The sequence below is a fragment of the Myzus persicae genome, unplaced genomic scaffold (assembly GCF_001856785.1).
Source record: "Myzus persicae strain clone G006 unplaced genomic scaffold, MPER_G0061.0, whole genome shotgun sequence".
NCBI classification, from domain to species: domain Eukaryota; kingdom Metazoa; phylum Arthropoda; class Insecta; order Hemiptera; family Aphididae; genus Myzus; species Myzus persicae.
Genome location: NW_019103164.1, coordinates 247,139 through 269,183, shown reverse-complemented (window position 1 = coordinate 269,183; position 22,045 = coordinate 247,139). Strand labels below are relative to the sequence as shown.

Sequence of the window (22,045 nt, the reverse complement as noted above, 5' to 3'; positions counted from 1 at the left end):
GATAATTTCGGATAATAATAATAATATCGTAGGCCCAAATGGAGAACCCGACCCACGGCACACGACTTTAGCAGTGGGTGGATCTCGGGGGAAAAATTAAAAAAAAAAATACGTCGACCAATCTGTTGACGGTGCGGGTGGATGGAAGCGCGCGAAAACCGCGTTCCTTATTTACCTGCATTTGCCGCCGCGCCGACATGTAACGCACATACATGTAACGCCGTGGCCGCGGGACGCGTCACCGGCACTACCGACGACCGCCGCCTGTTAAGCCGCAGTCCTGCACGAGGTACGGCTTTTTGACGGGAGGCTCAGACGCGGGGTTGTTGTTCTCCGATTTTTCCGGCGTGGCCGCGGCCGTTGTACTGGCCACTAGCGCGTCGATGAGCGACACGTGTTCGTCCACTTCGGCCGCGGTGCACCCCAACAGAACGCACAGTTCGGCGGCCACCTCGGCGGCTGCTGAAGGGTCGATGCCGCGGATGGCCGACAGCGTACACGACGCAGCCATCACCGACGGTTTTTTCTCTATGAAATCGGGTTCTGTGGAAACATGAAAAACAAAACAAGACGGTCATTAATGATTATTCAATGTATTATTGGGCGCGTAATCATGTTGTTATATATATGAATATAATAAATCAATAATAATAATTGCAAGTACAGGGATTTACGGCGAAACGGTTACCTAAATATGAAACAATACTCTTCGGAGAGTAAACAAATATATATTCACAAAAATGTTTTACTGAAAACAACGTTTATTCGTACGCGTACTACGTAAACATTATGCCTTTATATAATTTATATCCCAATGAAACCATTTTTGTGAAAAGCTCGAATAACGGAAACTTCACGTTGTGAGTATACTCAAAGTTTTTATTTTAGCACATGTTTAACATTTTACTATGCATAACAGTGCATCACGTTTTAGAAGACAACAATGTTAGAAAACGTATGTTTAAATAGAACTGCGGTCCGAGGAAAAGAGCCGAAAATACATTTTTAGATAGTTTACAACAAATTAATCACTAGTTGTAGATATGAAACCTAACCACTATATTTTTACAAACTAATTACAAAAATACATCAGGAGATAACTAAAATTTAATTTCGATTTCTATTTACATTATGTAGATACCGTCATAGCGTCATCGTTATTGTTGCAATAATAATTTATAATATAGACATTTATAAATTATAATATTACACTGTAATTATTATTATAATTTATTATGCAGTCAGTTAATTATATTGTAGTAAGTAACAGTACTGCAGTAGCCATACTTTATAGCCCGAACGCCAAAACACCTGTACACAATGCGTGACCGGTGGGGGTGTTTGTATGGGGGAATATTGCTCGAAATCCGTTTGATGAAGTATAAACATTGTGTGTCATGCTGCATGTTAACGTACGCGGTCAACGACGATTTTTTAAATGCGTGTTTTCATTTTCACAATAATATGAAGTTTAGCTGCAGGCAAATGTTTCGGTTCTTTCGGCTAGCATCGCAACGGGCAGCTGAACCATGGCTAAAATATATAGCACAGACCGGGTGTGTCTACTCGAAAGCAACACTCGACATTTTCTAATTTTTACTAGATGTTATAAATATATATTTTGGGAAGGCATAGTATATTGTATTAAATTCGTATTCGTATTATATAATATTATAATATACTAATGCACTAAACTCGGACAGATACATATGGTTTTATTATGTAATACAATATTGGTCATTGCCTATTGGAATTGGATACATCAACTGTTCAGAATTGTTTAAATTTGACATTAGTACGTCCCTCGTTGTCGAAATAGAAATACTAAGACTTTTTATATTATACATATTATCAAACACAAAAAACTAACTGAATTCTGGCGGCACCTACAGGAGTAAATAGAACAGTACGAGATTAGCTAATGATGCCTAAGTCGATTCATTTAATTTTAACTATATTGAGTCTTTTCATAATAATTATGTGACCTATTATATTTTATAATTGTCATCATTGTAATCATCTGTATGTCTGTATATTATCATTATTTTGAATAAAATGAGTTTAATTTTTGCCTTGTACTATATTATACTTATTTAATAATGTTATTGAGCATATATATATTATTTGTTCAGGGGGGCGGTATTACCCACGGGTGCACCACTGCAGATGTAGACTACATATAAAATATAGTATACATTATGTATTATAGCCAAACCGGAATAGTTATATTGCGTTTATAATATTGTATTATTATGTATGTAAATATAATTATATTGTATTATTATTATGTATAGACGAGCACAAAGCGCGAAGACGTCCCATTTTTAATACGTATAGTATCATACACGTGAACGGCGAACGAGTACAATATAATATACGAATTACAACGACGAAACACACCGTTAAAAAATATACATATTTTACTCATCGAACTCGACACCACTGCAGAGAACGATGGGCGATTTATATTATAATATCGAAGAATTAGTTTAAAAATCGAATTTCATTATAGTGTGTGCGCACCTAGGTACCTGTTTAGTAATGTACTCCCGTCTCTGGCTCCGACGAAAAAGGGTTAGTATTGTTGTTTTTTTATAGTTCCCAGACACGTAAATAAATATGAATGGACCAGAAATAATAATAAAGAAGGGTATTGGAGGACGTACCTACTACGCACGATTATTGTAAACGATGTGCATAATACACGCCAGTATAATATTATTATATGTGTAGGAAGGGACCCGTTTACAGATGTCTCCTTCCGCGGGTCACACGACGGTGTGCGATCGCGACACATTGCGCCCCACCACGGCCGTCATCACGCAACATTATTTATATGTACTAGAATATGTTTTGCTACATCATACTTAAACCTAACCACGAACACCTCCCTTGTAGTATATTGTATACAACACATACAAACACGGAAAAGACTGAAGTTTTCGTCCAATATCGAGGGAATCATGCGGCGGAGAGAGCCTGGTCAGCATATCATTGTCAAAAATATGTTATTGGTAAATGACAGACGTAAATTAATACTCTTGAGCAGTGGCCATAAGGTAGGATAGGATTAAAACTTTATAAAAACGAAAGTCGATTCTTAAATCAAAAACAAATCACAACAACTATAATATGGCCACTTCAATAAGCCGATTCACCACCAATTATCTTGTAATATACATCATAATAATCGCGGCCACCCCGTAACGGATAAACATATACATAAAAATAGTTATTATAATTTATAATGCCCTCAAACGACGGTAAGGTGACACGTGTGTCTGTGCAGTGGTTGGGAAGATTTCGACATTTGCTCAATCGCCGGGGCAAGGCGGCAAACCAATGTTTTGTTGTACTACTTTTGGTTTAATTATTAGAAAACGAGTACAAGTCGTCGGCCACGCGCACATCCATCAAAACGTACGTCCGCCGTTTTTATACTTATATTGTTTATACTTTTATAGAATATTATGCGGGCCGCCTCCACCGCGAGAGGATATCTAAATATCTTGTTCGGGAACGAAAAGGGGGAAAACAGACTCGAACTGCGTGTTATGACGTCGTTGCATAACGGATATGGATTATAATGCGTACACTTTCGTCTTAAACGCCCTTGTTAAAATAATAAAAATGTGGCTACAGAAAACAAAAAATGTTTTGTTCGTGCACTCACCATACGTCTATACAAAATCTCGAATGATGGGTGCACACCCTCCCAAAAAAGCGAGCACCTATTTGTGGAAATTTCATTTTTCCATAAACTATAACTGATTGTTTACCGTTCTAAAAAAAAAAAATAAAAAGCAAATTTTTGAATTGATTTGATTTTTGATAAGATTTCAATGTGCGCGAGCAACACTAATTGGGTACCTATAGTTTTGAATGTTTTGCACAGCCGTGCACAATACAATAGGGAAGACGCGATGATGTTTTTTAGAGAAAATCTTCGGATTTGGTGCATGCACCATTTAATTTTCTTCGGACGAGATATGAGATTTGCGTCTCCGCAATTATAAAAAAAACTAATTACCAAACAGGACGAGATGTTGACCGCGAAATTGTAGAAAAATATATTATTCATCTGTCCGGCCAGAGGAGCAGCATTAATATTATTGTATTGAACCTATACGGGAGGACACGACGACGAAGAAGGAGCAGTGACGTTCCGCTATCGTACGTGGCAATGCAGTTTGACCTCAACGCGGCCGGTTAAGTAAATTATCAGCGCGGACACGTCGACGACCCCGCCGGAGGGACACGCGCTTCTGTGGTCATTGGCCCACGCCTCCACCGCCACCGCCGACTACGACAAGACGACGACCGAGCGAGACACTCGGCAGTGGTCGCGGGGGACAGGTGCGCGGAGGATCAATGGACTCCGTGTACCATGTGTTCTTCCCATGTGCGGTGCGCGTGCGAGTGTGTACCTTCCGTCGTCTTCACTGTTGCAAGGCGGGGGTGGTGGTGGCCCAGAGGGGAAGGATCGTCTGACAGACATTGTCGTCTGGTCGGACACATTGCAGTTTGAGCCCCACGGACCCAAATTCACAACGAATTCGGTCCGACAAATAATGCCTAATTGAGTCCAAAAAAATATATCAACTATACCTGTTTTATCGGCGAGCATAAAAAGTTGGAACATTTTTCATCGTAAAACGTATTTCTATTGAAATATATACCATCGGAAAAATATTTTATTAGAATTGTGTTTTAATTAATTTACATAATTGGTATATAGTTGGAATTGAAATCAGTTGGAAATATGTTATGTTGGAATTGTAATTCGTAAATTCGTAATGCACTAAAAGACATTGTGTCGGATTCGTCATTGCTTAGAAACTTATATTCTTGGAAAATGTTTCGTTGGAAACGTTTATTATTGGGTTATGGTTTACATTTCCGAAAGTATACGTTTCTAAGCTAATACAATATACTCCGAAAATACACGTTTTAAATAAAATAATATTGCCAATGGCTTAATTTCCAACGAATGCGTTTTCGAATGAATGCTTTTCAAATAATTACAGTTCCCGCTCATAAATACGGTTCAGAAAGCGTCACCATAATTTTTCTGTCCAAAAGTGGGACACTTGTGTAATATAAAAGTTATATACTATACAAGTGTTGAAAATTACCGATACTTCTATTGTATCTTGTACTTTTAGATACAACTTATTATACGCATAAGTGTTTATAATGTAATTATCATTAAACTAAAACACGTCATAGTTAATAATTAAATAATGATAGCGGACACAACCTCAAATGGTATTAGCTTAAACCATAGACCATTATATTACACATGCGGTGAAATATTTATTTACATAAAAATTAAAATATTCAATTTTCGTGGATGCGGGACAATAGCAGGACCATTCGAAGAGGGGAACGCAGATTTAAAAAGTGTACAATCACGCACCTAATGTGCCGGACGTCTGGTCACCCTATCTATGATTGCATCCTCACGACCCCTCTTCCCTAAGGGCCTAAGATGCAGACCACGTGTACGACATTCATTTTTCTTACTACAATACGACGGGTGGTTCCTCAGCCGGCATTTCTTCGCTATCGATTATATTATAATACCGACGCCGCCGCCGCCGCTACTGCAAAGGAGTCTGGTCGGCCGGCAGCCAGCCGCCCGCGAGTCATTCATTTGGGAGACCGCGAACAAGATGACATTATTATTATTATTAAGTAAACATTACAACGCGTATTATATTGTTGTATGAAACGTAGGTACACGTGCACGTGAAATGTCGAAATCCCGACAAGGAGAACCACCGCAGCCGTCGAGAAAACATTATAATAATAAAATCATAGAATCAGCGACCCTCGACAATATACACGCGAGTTTGCGAAAGACGAAAGCAAATAATATAATGGTAATATTAATAATAATAGGCGCAACACACAAACGCGCGAGCGAATTGGAATTCGCGCGATCGCCTATATGGTACCTATTATAATATTGTATTGTGTACCCCGCGATGTATAGTCCCTGCAGCGCAAAAGGCACGTTTTTCTTACTCTCGAACAAGTCTCATTCTTCTCCGGCAATCGTTGCGTAAAAACAACGAGAAATATTTTCATATTTTTTACACTCACAAAGAGCGTTGTAGGTACCTACATATAATATTTTCGTGAGTTGCCGAAACTATAGAGTTGCCGCTCTCCATTCGCGGATCGTCGATATTCGTGGGCTGTCGCCAGTAAAAAAACATAATACGAAAGAATTCCGGTTTCAACAAAATTGAGACGGAATTTCAAACTCGCCTCGTTACGAATTATTTTCTTCACATCAATAATATTATTGTAATTATATTATACTCGATTACCATCATTTTACACTACATTTAAATATATAGACGGTCGACCCCGCATAGCTCAATCACTAAGCACGCGATCGATGGATTACGGTGTATTATACTTATTAAATAATTGGTTTTTTTTTAATACCTATATGTTTAGATTATTACGATTAGAACGTGCGAGTAACCACAACACGGGCGGTAGATTCAGATAATATAATATTTGCATAATATGGACATACCTGTAAACGCTTAACAATAATAATCTATTTATACTATATTACCTTAGTAGATATTAAATAAATTGACAGGCAATAGATGATGTTTATGACCGAAAAGGAACTGGTAACCATAAATAAGAGTGGCTATTGAAATACGGTTATAAATAATTAACATCAATAAAAAATACTATAGTTCATCTATAGTGTATCTTCTGGCACACAACATATCCGTTTATAGGCCGCAGGGTACATATCACACATCCATTGCTTTATTATCTATATGAATATTACCGGGGATGCCAAGCCATGCCACTCAAAACACGACGTCGGTCCAATTTTTGTATAATATAGATTGTTTTTTCTTCTTCGGAAACCCACCCGAATACCACAATACAAGTAATGTTATAGGTACCTACATCATTGATGTGAATATAAAACATATCAATTCAATTCGGCCTGTCGACACACGTTTGTAAACCAGCCCTGCACCGCCCGCCGACGACTGCAAAACCGAGCTGCCCTGTTTTGTGACCAGTCATGTCTTTTATTCGTACATCATATTTTCCCACACCTTCGACGCAAACAATATAAGTAAGGTACGTACTACGTAACATACACAATGCGCGATAGTTAGATGTACGCAATAATAAGGAGTCCCTTCTGTATCCGATGCACTGTGTACAATAATATAATATAAAGTCGGCGGTACACCTTTTATTATTACTATGCATATATTATAATACAATATTTATTTTCGACACAAAAATGAAATTTACTCGTGTATATTATGTATAGTTACCACTCCGACAGATTTTACTTTCATGATAAAAACTCGTTTATATTAGTGGGCAAGGCGTCCCACCCGTAGCGGCCTGTGTTGCAGCTGATGTTAAAGTTATAGGCGCGCACAAGCTCCCAACGGATTTTTCGTATCGACCGGTGGCGTTCCCCCTCACCCCCACACCCTCCACGGACCATATAGATCCTTATCCTCGTTGGTCTATACCCGGAACCAGGAAGTACCACGCAGTACATAATATGTAATACACAAATTATATATATATATACAGGTAGTATATACAATTATGGGTATGCATGTAGATACATAGCCGTGGTAGTATATAGTACCTATGTAACTGTATCGGTCTTGCGCGACTAGCTGCGGCTCGTACATAACATATATAGCGAACGATAGCAACACCTGGCCGCCCCGTCGACTGTTTTTGGGGGAGACACAAATAATAATAATACGAAAATGAATAAAAATCGTGATTTCTTTTTGTGAAAATAAATGACAAAAAAATGTACAATATAAGTATAAAATAAAATAGCAGATGTTTCCTTCCTTGAAAAGGGCGAAAATCTTCGGGGGTATTGTTCGCGCAAAGAATATAAGCAGGGTCGACGGTGCCACGAGCCACGATCTTTGCGTAACTCATACGTAAGGCAGCAGTCTTGCGAGACATATATTATTATTTATTATGTTATACAATGGGCGAGAGGAATCAATAAGCGCTGATCGATAGCGTCGTTGCGTTATATATTTTTTTATTATATGTGTATACATATTATAAAGAGAAGTATACGTGTATATATACACGTAAGACCTTCGAATTCGACTGACTTCCATCATCATATTATATACCTCCGAGATTTATTAAGGGTCACCCCCCGAGGAAAGGATTAACTCGGACCGAATTCCCTTTGCTATACGCGTGTGTGACAAATCGAAAAACCCCGTAATTCAACATATTATAACATCATATAGACCGTTAAAGTATATAAATAATAAATATTATTACATACCCTATACGGCCATACACGACAACTTATTACTATACATACATGTATAAATGTAGACATTTATACTTCGGACGTACTAATAATATAATACAACTAACCTAACCTATATCTTTGATACTACCTGCTGTATATAATGCAATATAGAAAAATGACACTGACAAATATATATCGACTAACTATTGTAAAGTATAACACTGAATACACCCAGAGTACGCATGGATGCTTAGTAAAGGGTACACCACGCTATAGAAAATAAAACTGTGTAACAACTTAAAAAAAAAAATTTTTTCCAGTAACTATATTTAAAATGAAAACATAAAAAAAAATGTTAGATTAAAAATTGATTAGAACAAGTAATCATACATGATTATAGTTGTAAGGCCATGTGATTTTGCAGGGACAGTTACATAAAATATGTAAGTGTGCCTCCATTGGAAATAAAAGCACACTTTTTAAAAAAAAATTAAACTTTCAACCGTCATTATATTATGTATTATTTGACCCCTGTAGTTTATGGACTAGTTGGCATATGGCCCTATCATAATATTGTCGTTGCGAAAAACATTTACTAGGGAACTTCTTCGCAAAATGCCTATTTCCTTTTTAGTCACAGACCGAGTAACAATATACCCTGTGATTGGAACTTGTGATATACAATTTTGTAACTCTTCAGAGTTTCAAAATATGAAATTTTGATCTTTAAATCCTGAATCCGGACCAAGTTAGCTAACTATATTAATTTATTGTCAGTTGCGCCCATAATGTATATTAATATCTACTGTTAATATTATTGCCATAGATTATTTTTTTATATTTACAAATCGTATTCCTCAAAACGGCCACTGCTACTTACAAAAAAATACATAGTATTATATTAAGAAAGAAAATGTATAGTTTATAATGTAAAGCGATGTTGGTATAATATTGTTAAATAGGACTTTAAACCAAATAAAATCGCCGGATTATAATAACAGTATGGAATTTCACACATTTTTTAAATTAATGACATTCCGTTAGCATAAACGGCACGCAGTTATTTATTTTATTTTTTTCATGATATGTCGGGCGGCGTATAGGTAAGGTTATTTTGTAACGGAATTAAATTCTATGGCACATATTATATTATTCTACGCGATGATTGTCGTGAATGCTTTAAAACGGTTCATAATCGCGTTGATATTTAACGAGATTTCCGTATATCATCATTATCATGGTTCACGACTATATATTGAATTGAATTGTGGTTCCGGACAAATCCGGTCGTAAAAATGATATTTATCGATATAGGAAAAACGTTCGCAGGACGATAAACACAAACACGGCCGGCACAAGACACGAATAATCATAACTCGCCGGTTAGCAATAAAAATCAGTTAGTTCCGATTGGCTGGACAGCTGATTCGATTTTATTATTACTATTACTACTATTACTAGTACCTATACCCGCGGAAAACAATTTGTATACAAGGAGGTAGCATATAAATGTGAATGTGATTTTTAAAAAAACACACTCGGCAGCACACGCGTATAGTACCCATATTTGAAGAGAACGATCGAGAAGACAAGAGTGTAAAAGAGCTCGCGAGGAAATATACACCCATGTGAAGGGGTCCGCCGCCGATGGGGTGCAACCGATTTTTCGTATTACTGGTACGGATTATTACCGATAAATTCGATCATTCGTGCCGTTTATCGAGACGTATATTATGAGCTAAAATAATCGCTAGACAGAACAAAAATAAAAACACCGACAATCCACACGGGAGATCGATTCTCAAACGAGTAAAAGACCGTTAAATTAGAAGTACATTTTAGAAAGAGATTAAAACATATTATATAATAATAATACTATTAATCTAGGTACCTATCTAAATAGTATTGTCGACGAATTTATACCAATGTAATATTATTTAGAATTTTATTTTACGATTTTTTTGCGGGTATTTTAATTTCAAAAGCTGTTCCTAGGCCATAACACTAATAATAACTTCAATATTATTATAGTATTAGTATTGGTTTTAAGTCAAACGATAACATAATTATTTTACCTTGTACACGAATATTTAATATTTTTTATACAAATTGCTACTATTATACCAATCTTAATAATTTATAATGCGATTATAATTTAATTTAAGTAAAAACAATAAATCAATTTAATATAAAAAAACTGTTTTTACTTAAAATAATTGGTTTAAAATAATGTTATCATATAAAATTAAATATTTAACAAAATTAGGCAAAATATAAGTTCATGATTAATAAAATGTATTTTTTGTATTTTTATTAATTTTATTACCTTTAATGTAGTGGTGTAGTAGAGTGTTACGTAGCATCACTGCAAAGGTATTCGTCAACTAAGGTGCACAAGCAATATTATTATTGTATAATATGCACAAATATAATTTCCTGATATTAATATTTGGCTGTTAATGATTTTATGCATAAAGCATGAACACTAACCACTGAGATAAAGAATATTATAAAATATAAATCTAGATGATATAACCAATAAGGATTTTTTCGAGGGTGCGCACTTGGTCACACCCTGGCACAAGACGTCTAGTCTACGACTATGTGCTATAATGTATGGTAGGTGTGCAGTTTGTTTACGTTGTCGCAATGGACCTTTTTATAACTTTATGATGGTAAAAAATTCGACAGCCTACGCACTTGTTTTTACTATTATAAATTTAAAAGAACATATTAATTTATGTACCACCAACCTGTCGCCCTGCAAAAGCAATAATTTCTCCTTCCGCCCGTCAGCTGCACAACGTACGCTATAATATTATTATATCGTTAACACGTTATCAGCATAGGCACATCGACTAATGCATTGTTTTTTTTTTTACCCTATCTAAGTCACGTTATTATTATTATTATTACTATACGTATATCCTCCGTAAAACCGTAATTACTATTATAGGTACCATGCTAGACGCGCTGCAGCTACATAATACATCCTTTGACAAGACATGAACGGGGAATCGACCGACGACTACGACCACGACCGGGTTAACGGCACAACTGTTATAATATCCCGTAACGCATTAAACCAGCCGGCCGTCCTTCGCGAGAACTGCGCAATTTTCAGACGTCTCGTTTTATTATATATAATATAGGCACTGTAATACTACTGCTAAGTAGTATAATAACAATCGTGAAAAAACCTGGACGATGACATCAACAACATCGCCGCTGCTAATACGTGACCTCGATAAATATCTTTGCAGTATTATATACTTGAGTTGAGGATGCCACACAACCGCCATTTAAGGGGTTTGATGTGGGCAATTTTAACGAAATTCCGAGAGGAATTAAAATTAAATTAAATCCTAATAGGTACCTATATTTAAATACTAATTCAATGTGATTTTAAAAATTGTTCCATTATTTTAGTATACATATACATTCAATAAGCTCTTTTTTCATGTATTGTGAACATTTGGTGCTTCAGTGAATTACTGCCTCCGTAAGTTGTGTTTGTCCCACGCAAAAACGTTTTCGTGGATAATTACGGGTGGTGTGAAGTCCACTTGTTGTGAATTTAACATAACAAAAAAATAAATAAATATAGCCACCAATGCTATATAATGTTATGGTATGAAAAAAAGGTTTCTGGCCACAACAGCAGTTCAACCATGTTCTAATATTACGAATGATTATTGTAGTAGAACAGATCTAATAATATTATGTTGACTACCACACGTTTCAAATAAGGATCAAATTAATGGTACCTATGCGAAAATTGGGTTTAAGGAAATGTAATTTGTAGCTCGTTAAAATAAACAGTTTTCTGTATATCTAAAGATTATGTTATTGGTTCGGAGAAGGTTGACGGAAGTCTTGCATCGCAATGTAAACATTTAAAAGTATAAAACGACATTATCACACACAGGCGCATATATTATATACAAAAGTATATTGTAATCATTATTTTAAGTTTCAACCAATTCACAATATCGTTTCCGAGAAAGGTTATTTGTGTCAACATGTAGACTGTTGTATTAAACATTTAACGAATACTATAACATGGACTGTGGTTATAGGAACCACTATATCATGACTCGGGCACTCGCAGAAGACTCGAATTTTGTCTTATGGAATTTTGTCGAACTACCTATCCGAATAGCATAACAGCTCGGTTTCGAAGTCCAGGGCGGTCTAACCAACAAAAAATAAAACGTCCAGCGACATATGGTGTCAATTGTTTTCCATCGGGTAATTGTTTATTCCGAGGCACACGCGCGTGTCTCTCTCTTCATGGTCCCATACACACTCCTCCGATGGGGTTAATTATTATATAAAAAGACAACGCACTAAGCATTAAGGAAATATATAGCACATAATATTATAATATGTGTAACTACGTCCACTAATGAATTCAGAGAAAAAAAATAATGATTGTCTTGACGAAATGCTAACGAATTCACCAAATGTCGTTTACAGTTGGTGAAGTTTTTTGTTTTTTAATTTTCGGTCCGTTGGATATATTATATTTCTCGAAGACAAACTGTCCGCTGCCAAGTTTAACGATATTTTTCCAAACAGACATATTTTCGGTGGTAGGTATAATAATAATAATTATGCGTTTGGTATAATATGTTTTATGAATATAAAAACAAACAAATAGGAGAAAAAAACCATAACGAACACACTATGGTTTTCACTGAATAGGACGAGAATTAATGTGCGTAACTATACGTAGTTGCATGGCTTAAACTAGTTTCAACGTGTGTATACATGTGTGAATGCGCGGAAGGAATGAACACCGCTGTCGCGATAACGGAAATCCAAAATATTACCTCCTTCGTTAAACGGCGCAAAAAAACGAACAAGAAACAAGAAATGAAAAAAAAAATCACGATTATTTTTTGTTTGTTCCTTTTTTATTTTTTGGTCTTCTAATTACAAAATATAAGACTCGCCTGTTTTTTCGCATTCACAAAGGTGCTACTGAGCAGACCCCATGCGAACGTGAAATTACCAGTACATTGTTTAACTAGTATTTTTTTTCTCCATGGGAATTAAATACGGACAAAAAAAGCAAGCCTTTAAAAAAAAGGGTAGAAAAAACAGTTCTTCTTATTCTGGGCCTTACCCCCTGACATCATAGGGATAAATAATTAGGTTTTCGTACACAATGCACTGCGAGGAAACGGATAAATATTTAAATGGGGAATCCTCTGCAATGTGTCCCCCCAGCCAATTGTTAAATAATAATCGAATATGTTTCAGACGGTCGGAGAGTAAAATATTTAATTAAGCGAATCGTAATTCGTAAGCGTTAACAAAACAGTTCGAGACACGACACCATCAAGATATAACGAGTTCGGACTATATACGCATAAATGTAAAAATATTCAATTTTTAAACCAAGTAACAAATTAGTTTTAGACTAGAGTGTGACATTGAAAAACCACAAGTAATAATTACAATTTTATTTTTAAAGAATCACGTTTGTAAAAATTATAATTGACAACAATTCTTAAAATAAAATTAGTTTCAATTCGTGATTTTTTTTTTATGAAATCATAAAAGATTATAATTTATATGATTTCGACTTATCAAACATTCTCTCTTTTCATATAGGTACGCGACGAATATGAAAACAAAAATAATACTATTTATCAAAACGCGTAAGAATTCGATCTTTAAAATTTCATTATTTGATAGTCCGGACATAAAGGATTATGTAGACCTTCGTTGTCGACGTTTATCAAATAAGACTCGCAACAACGGACGTGCGACCTGAAAACAGTACCACAGAATAGTTAAGAAAGTAAATCAATTTTTTTAAATAATGAATTGGGTCTAGAATTGGAATACTTATTATTTTTGTTTAATCGTTTTGAAGGTTAGTAACTTAAACATAGGTGGTCCTAGGCCTAGCCAAATAAACTGTAATTGTAGCATACTAGTAGCAACTAGTAGCATATTATGGTAAAGTATGTGGTAAGTCTTATAAATTTATTTTTTAAGTTTTATTATTAAATATTAAGTTCTTGTTAGTCATATCATAAGGATAAGTTATTATATACTGTTATTGAAAGAGTTTTAAAAATAAATGATAATAAATACCTATGTATTTGCAATAAAATATTTGACCGAAAACCTTTAATGAAATATAACATAAATATAATATAAAATACAGGTACTTGAACGTATAACTCTTGTAAAATTTTCTTTCCGTGAACTGAGTTACTTTACTTTTGTGGTATTGCAGAAAATATTTTAGTAATAATAATAATAACAACGATGACTTGGGTATCTACAACCTACAGGACCGCATCACGCGGTATTTCGGTGTCGCGATTGGAAGAAAAAGAATGTCTGCGAGACGTATTTCAATTTTATACAATCGACACACATCCCCTCCTCAGACAAAAATCACTCCGCCCCGGGGCCGATCGATGGAACGAGATTTTCGGTTATTGGCGAAAACCGCAAGACGTTCTCCCGGGTGCGCAGCCGCACGATATAATATTATATTATTATAATATAGGTACACGCACGGGGTATTAGCATTTATTGTTATTATATTATTTTCGACACGGTCGCAGCTCCCGCGGCGACGACGGGGGTCTCGAGTGCGCCAATAATGACGTGTATTCTTGGCGCGTTTGGAGTGGCCTGGTCGTCGTCGTCGCGCAGTTATACATGGGAAGGGAAAGAGGAAAAAAAAGGGTTGTGAAACCAATATACGACTTCGCCGCCGCCACCGCCACACCCGATAATGGGGTTGTTTGTTCACGGCCAGAAAAACGATTAATATGCGATTTTTTACGGTCCGACGGGTTTTTCGAGTAGAGAATATTCGTTTATGTATTAGCCCACTTACTGCTAGGCACACTTGAGATCGACGCTTTTCGCCATATAGGTATTAGAAACCGATTATTCAAATGTTTGAAAAACAAAAAGAGATCCTCGAACGGTTTTAGCAAGGGTTTTAGCACCGATGAGCACAACGAAAAATGCCGAATACTTCACTACTATGCTTACTGCAGGAATCTGTCGATATAATTTAATGTTGTTGCGTCTACCGAAATACAAATGTCCGTTGAACGTTTGAAGAATTCCAGTGCAAACGGTAAAATGTTCTCAAAATAATAATAATAAAATTATAGACTAAGATTAGTTTAGATTCAAATACGGACTTTAGCAATTGTTAGGAAATGCAAAAAAATAATATTAAATTAAAATTCAATCTTTTCACTACATAACCTTCAGAAAACTAATTAATGACCCCTCCGACGTATAGCGTTTCAAACTTAACATTACATATATATTTAAAATGAATACCATATAATTCGAAGAAGCTAAACATTTCTATAAGAGATTCCATAGTCGTTTATAATCTCATCTAAATCCACTACGTAATTCAAAAATTATCCTCTTTATAAACCCTGATACTTCTCGTATAAGCATAAGCCATAGAAATTTGAGTATAAATGGTGTGATAATCATAAACATATATAATAGAAAGTGTCATCAACTGGTGGCTTGTTTCCGCCATACTTAACACATATTATACTTTAAACTTGTTGTGTAAATATTGATTAAGACTCAAAATAAAACAAACAAATATTATCAATCATATTGATGGAGAAATAAACAAGTCGGATGTTATACTACTGATATGTAAACATGTTAGTGAAATTGTATTCGAGATTTTAATGAATTAACCACCTTTAAATAGTTTTCTAGTTTCATTCTTTGTTTTAGCATTTGAACATGAAGCAATTAATAAATTTATACGAACATAACTTAAAGAACATGCTTATTTTAGTTGTTTGAACTTTTAAATTTATCATAATATGTTTATGTACAAAGATTTTTTTTTCAAACATTTAAACGAAAAGCTCAAAAATATTCTATCAAAAGTGAATTACGAATGACGTCAATCAAATAATAATAACGATTATAAAAATAATATAAAGTTCAAATTTAAAGTGTCATAGATTAATATTTAACGTTTCTTTTATTTAAATATTATAATATAAATCGATAAACACATACTTATAGTAATAATAATAAAACTAATGAAATGTCTATTATTGGATGTAATATTTTTCATGTATGATCATTAAAATTATTTCAACTTCCTTATCATTTTTTATTTCTAGAGAATACGTACCTAAGTTAACATTATCAGTAGTAGTGATACTCATACATATCCGGCTATATTATCATCACAATTATATTTAATAAGTATTTTGTTTAGTTGAATTATATTAATAGGTTTGGTCATTTCTGTGAACTCTAAAATTATCGTCCATTTCCGCTGGCATGGTAACAATAATATTAACTTGTTTATAATAATAACGTTCACTTCCGAGATCAGATTTGATTTCCAAAAAGTAAAAACACCAAATAATTACTAGAAACTAATGAAAGATGGAGACATTCATAGAAATATTCAGTATGAGAAAAACATGGTCATTCATAAATCATAAGTCATAACAACTAAGCAACTACATCAAATAATATTTGTATGGCCGATAATTGTTGGCTTTTGTACCATTTTGTAGAAATATATAAAATAATAATTATATAAATAGGAATAAAAATTACTAATGTTAATTTTAATTCTTAAGGTATTTACCGAAAAGTATTAAAAATACACACAGTTGGTGTAATACATAAAACCGCAGTGTTACATCACTTGGTAACATAAATAATTAAATACAATATCGCTCAACTCATGTCCAAAAATATACAATGAAAATTCACTATAAAATGTTAGTATTGTATAATTTTTAATTTTTATAGTTACTACCTATATTTTAGAATTTTTTAACTCAGAAAATTACCAAAAATGGCATTTATAAATACTTTCTTGCTAAGAAATCCGAACCCTAGTAATTATATATCATGATTCATGACTAAATTGACCAATAATTTTGATAGTGTATAACCTATTATTATTAAGGTACCTACATTGAGATTCTAAATTACTATTTAATATACAATTATAATTCTTCGTTAGTCGCCAAGGTTACTTAATAATATGTGTCCCAGGGTTTTATAAGCAAAGTTGCATAATCAAATATTCAGTAATGGTAGTCCATCTTTTATGTACTCGTACACGGTATACAGGATAAATTCTAAACAGAATTTATTTTCATTTTTGGGTTCAGTCATTTGTATTTAAGCATTCGTGCCCAAGTTGACTTGGATACATTTTATCGATTGTATTTGTACAGTTTTTGAAAATGACTGTATTTTTTTCTAAAATGTTAATATTTAATTTAATAAAAAATAATTTGGATGAATAAGAAAATATATAGTACAATACTGGCGGAACACAAAAAATATGTACAATCGTACAAAGCAACGCGCAACTAACGAAATTAAATCAATTATTAATATAATTTTCACAGGACAACGTGAATTATTCCCAATTCTGTTTTATTCAATAATACGAAATACCAATAACCGATATGTTTCGTACCGATGCGCGCGGGACGGTCCGACGGTCGCCGACACGACCGCGCGCGGGAGAATGAATGGCGCGAAATATGCCACTGGCGTTTTCCTCCGGTCGGGTAAATACCGCGAGGGACGTATACCTATACACACTTTAATGTTATATTATAGTACTACGCACTACGTACTACGTACTACGTTTATTATATTATATTATACGCGCTTGGCCAGGTGATGGGAAAAGGATCATCTAGCGATCGCGCGCGAACACAAACAACAATGGGCACGCAGCTGCCGCCGCCGTCGCGTCAGACGCGTCGACGTCGACGGTGGCGGCGGCGGCGGCTGCTGCGGCGGAGGTGTGGTGGTGGTGGTACAGCCGCGGTGATGCGAATCCCGCCGCCGCCGTCGTCGTCCCAGACGTCTAGCCGCCCCGGGAGCGGGAGGAGGAAGTTCGAGGGGGGTATTTTCCGTCTACGCGTCGACGACCGCGGCGGCGGCGGCGCCCTGGAGACGAGAGAGAGAGAGAGAGAAGGGTCCACCAAAATATAGAGAGCGACGCGGGGAGAGCAAAAAACCCGACGCCGCGTCGTCATCCCTCAGCACCCGCGGACCGGTTTTCACTATATTTTTCTTCTCCGACGCGCCCTTTCTGTTCGCGTCTGCTCTCCCGTATATTACGCTCTATATATGTATAATTTTTTTTCACCAAGCTGACCTCCGGTCAATAAATGATAATCACAATAAAGGGGTTGTTGAACGCATATAGGCGTAACTACTACCTACATATACCTTGCTGTTATACAATATTATAATATATATATTATAAGTGTAGTCTGAGATTTTTTTTCTCAGGCAGTAGTCGCCGCCGCCGCCGCCGCTGCCGCTGCCATAGCCACCGTCTCCGTCGAGGGGGTGGAATTTTGCATAACACTGTATACAACTGCACTATATAGGTACCGTCTGGATACTCAGACCCCTTCGGCTTCCATGTTAATAATTATTATTGTTATTATTATACTTTTTTTTATTGTTACAACGGTTATTTTTTCCAATTCCCAACCCGTCGCCGCCGCCTCCAAATAAAATATATTCGCCGCCTACCAATTGTGTTGTGCGAATTTTTTAACGATTTATTTTTACGATGTCTGTACACGTCTATCTGTATATATCTATGTCTTTGTCTTCCGCGGCCGCCGTGTCAGGGTCCATACTAATAAGCGTGTTCTCGACCAACATCCCCCGAAAACACACACATCACGTCTCATATGTAAAAGGTATATACCTACACATTACACATGTACAAGGTATAAATGCGGACACGTATATAATATATTATACCGATGAGAATTGAAATCCGAACACGACGAGTCTCGTTATTCCGATTGTTCGTATTGTGTGCGCAAAACCGCCAATTAACATAAAAATAAATGTATACACGAGAACGTCGTCGACGATGGGGGTGGCTCCTATAAGACTCGTCTTACGGTTGTTATACACTGCAGCGCAGCATGGCACCGTAGTAGATATATGATAATATTTTATCTAACGTATTTTTATTTCGAGTGATCATCGCTGAGCGGACTTAACCGTTTTTTCTGTGGATCAATATATTCGACCTCGTTTTTACCGCTACGCTGTATCTATTAGGTATCTGCTGATGTCTATGGGAATCCAAAGGCACTAGAGCGTCCAACGGCCGTAAACAATTGAAAACAATCAATCACACGCGTAATCTGCATGTACCATCGGCCGTAATACACATTAGCGTCGTCCCGCGGCAAATGGACCGGACTAACTCGTTTGCCAGAGTCATATTTGGACGCAAACAGTGCGTGTCAAGACAGATTTGACAAACGATTGGCCCGACATGCGACCTTTGCTGCTGTCCTTTAAACGGATTTTTGCGGCATCACCAGACCTATATATGTATATATAGCTACTGCAGCTATACACTGCAGAACAAGGGGGTAACGGACTTAATTTGCATGCGGCGGTGACCGGGGACGGTATATGGTATGATGTATACGACGAGGAGTATAGAATATTGTAGAATAAGTTTTTGTTGTCTTCTTCGGGCCGGAGCTCTTTTGCAGCCGAGGGTGACGAGGGGTTCTCGTCGCAGGACAATGCCGAGCGCGGGGAGGGGTCAGGTGCGGACGAGGACGAAAGGAAATATTATGCTAATCCAAGTGCAGAACACAAAGCGGGCCGCTCTCGTGTGTGTCGCGGTTATGACGAATTATGTGGAAGACCCCAAGACCGTTATTGGCCATTCGTTACAATTAAAAAAAGCTACGAGGTTGTTTTTTTTTTTTGATATTGTAATATATCCATATAATATGCAGCGCGTACCTATTATACATATACGAGTATAGTTGGATAGTTTATTTACCCTGAGAACAGCAGGACATCGTGAAAAAGATAATGTGGAGGGTTTTTATAGACCTATTGTTTACCCGCAAAAGAAAACTGTATTTATACATCAACCCTTCCGGGTATAGACAGGTAACCGCTAACAGTTCTAAAATCTTACAACGGGACAGCTGCGATTTTAGTTTCAAAAAAATCATGTCATCAGTTTTTTATTTACCTAAATTACGAAATTTACTAACTGATATTATTATAACAATAGCAATCGCATTTACATAGATCACATAATCATTCTCAAGTAAAATTTACGCTACACATAATTAACAATATTTTAAGTTTTCTTATAACAATCAATTAATTGAACAACCACAACAAGGTATAGACTACAGAAGTATAGAGCATCATAGAAAAAAAAATTTTGTCATTGGACAGCAATAATTGACAAATTAAATGGGACATACCTATACTATATTATCATCTATACGTATGTATATCATGCACGTATATGTGTGTGTACAAATTCCAATAGTTTATAAATTAATATTTTTGTAAAATGTAAATGAATACTTCTGATGAGATTATAGATTTCATTTATTATACAGAGTATAGACCATGTGCTTAATAAAAAACTTCGATTTTCATTTATCAACAATAAAGTTACCTAAATAATATAGTGTACATAAGAGTATACTACCGTTCTTTTTTTAAAGTATGCTCATAGTTTAAATTTAGAATTAAATAATGAGCGTATGTGTATATACAAGTATAGTTAATAATATTGAATTCTTTAACAAGTAGTTTTTTTTATAAATTATGCAAATAATGAAAGACGACTATCTAAATTTTGAATTTTATCTTCTAAGTACATTTAAAATCGTTCTTGATAGAGATTTAATATTTTCGATAATGTCGAGTCAACATACTCTGTAATTTGACGTTTAATTGGTAACCGGCAAGTATTTTCATAAATGTACAACAATTATTTTTGAAATTAGAACTACTGACGTCGATATTTGAAAGATGGGTGAAAACCGTGTAAATAATAGCTAAGATTGCTTCTTCTTGAATTGCAATACCTCCCACTTAGACGATTAAAAGTTTTGTGTCTTATGAATATTATTGTGTGTAAGCTGCACATAAATAGGGCGGTCGCGACACTCACGGGGTGAGGAGGATTAAATGAGATATCTATATTTTAATGACAAGTTGAGTAACATTATGGTGCTGAAATAGTGCAGCGTGATAATTTTAACGCCTTTCCGCTACATCAAGGTTAAATAAAACCGCCATAATAATTTTTTTGAACAGTGTTGTTTTTTTCTATCTGTATAATCTCCGATCGCACGACCCCCATGTAATAATCTAACCGTAAATGGTACATACGTACCCTTTTTTTCCTTTTTTTTTATAGCTTTATATCATTAAGCGGACGCCGCCGACTTGGGTCTTGTTAATAACAATAAAGTTTATCACTTCGTAGGTAATAGGTATGCGCGTATTTTTACGATCGATAAAAAAAGGAAGCAACAAGTAAGAAGATAAATGCTGGGTAAACACTGTACACAAGTGACCTGTTGGATGACGTAATTAAGTGCCGGTAAACCGTACTCCGATGCAGCAGCACAGACGACAATGAACATAAAACACAATATAATACCATGATAAACTTATGGTTATGAGACACCACAGAGCAGTTCACCACGGAAACGGTGCACATAGCCGCGGCTGCATATAGGAAACACCTAATTACTTCCTATACAATACAAACACTGCATATATAATATTAATATATTATATACATATACATATATATATATATGTACCATATTTATATGCAATTATATACACGACGTTACGAGGTCGTTGCCACTTATCGATTTCAATAAAATATTCTACAACGTTATT

At 35.5% G+C, this 22,045-nt stretch overlaps 1 protein-coding gene across 1 annotated transcript in view; it reads right to left on the bottom strand.

Annotated features, from left to right (window-relative positions):
* Positions 1 to 98: 98 nt before the first annotated feature.
* The window catches only part of LOC111033918 (G1/S-specific cyclin-D2-like), a 41,373-nt gene continuing 19,426 nt past the window's right edge, over positions 99 to 22,045 (bottom strand). Inside the window, exon 4 of the mRNA XM_022314875.1 lies at positions 99 to 543. Coding sequence (XP_022170567.1) covers positions 248 to 543 — 296 coding nt within the window. The 3' untranslated portion in view covers positions 99 to 247. The remainder of the gene's footprint in view (positions 544 to 22,045) is intronic.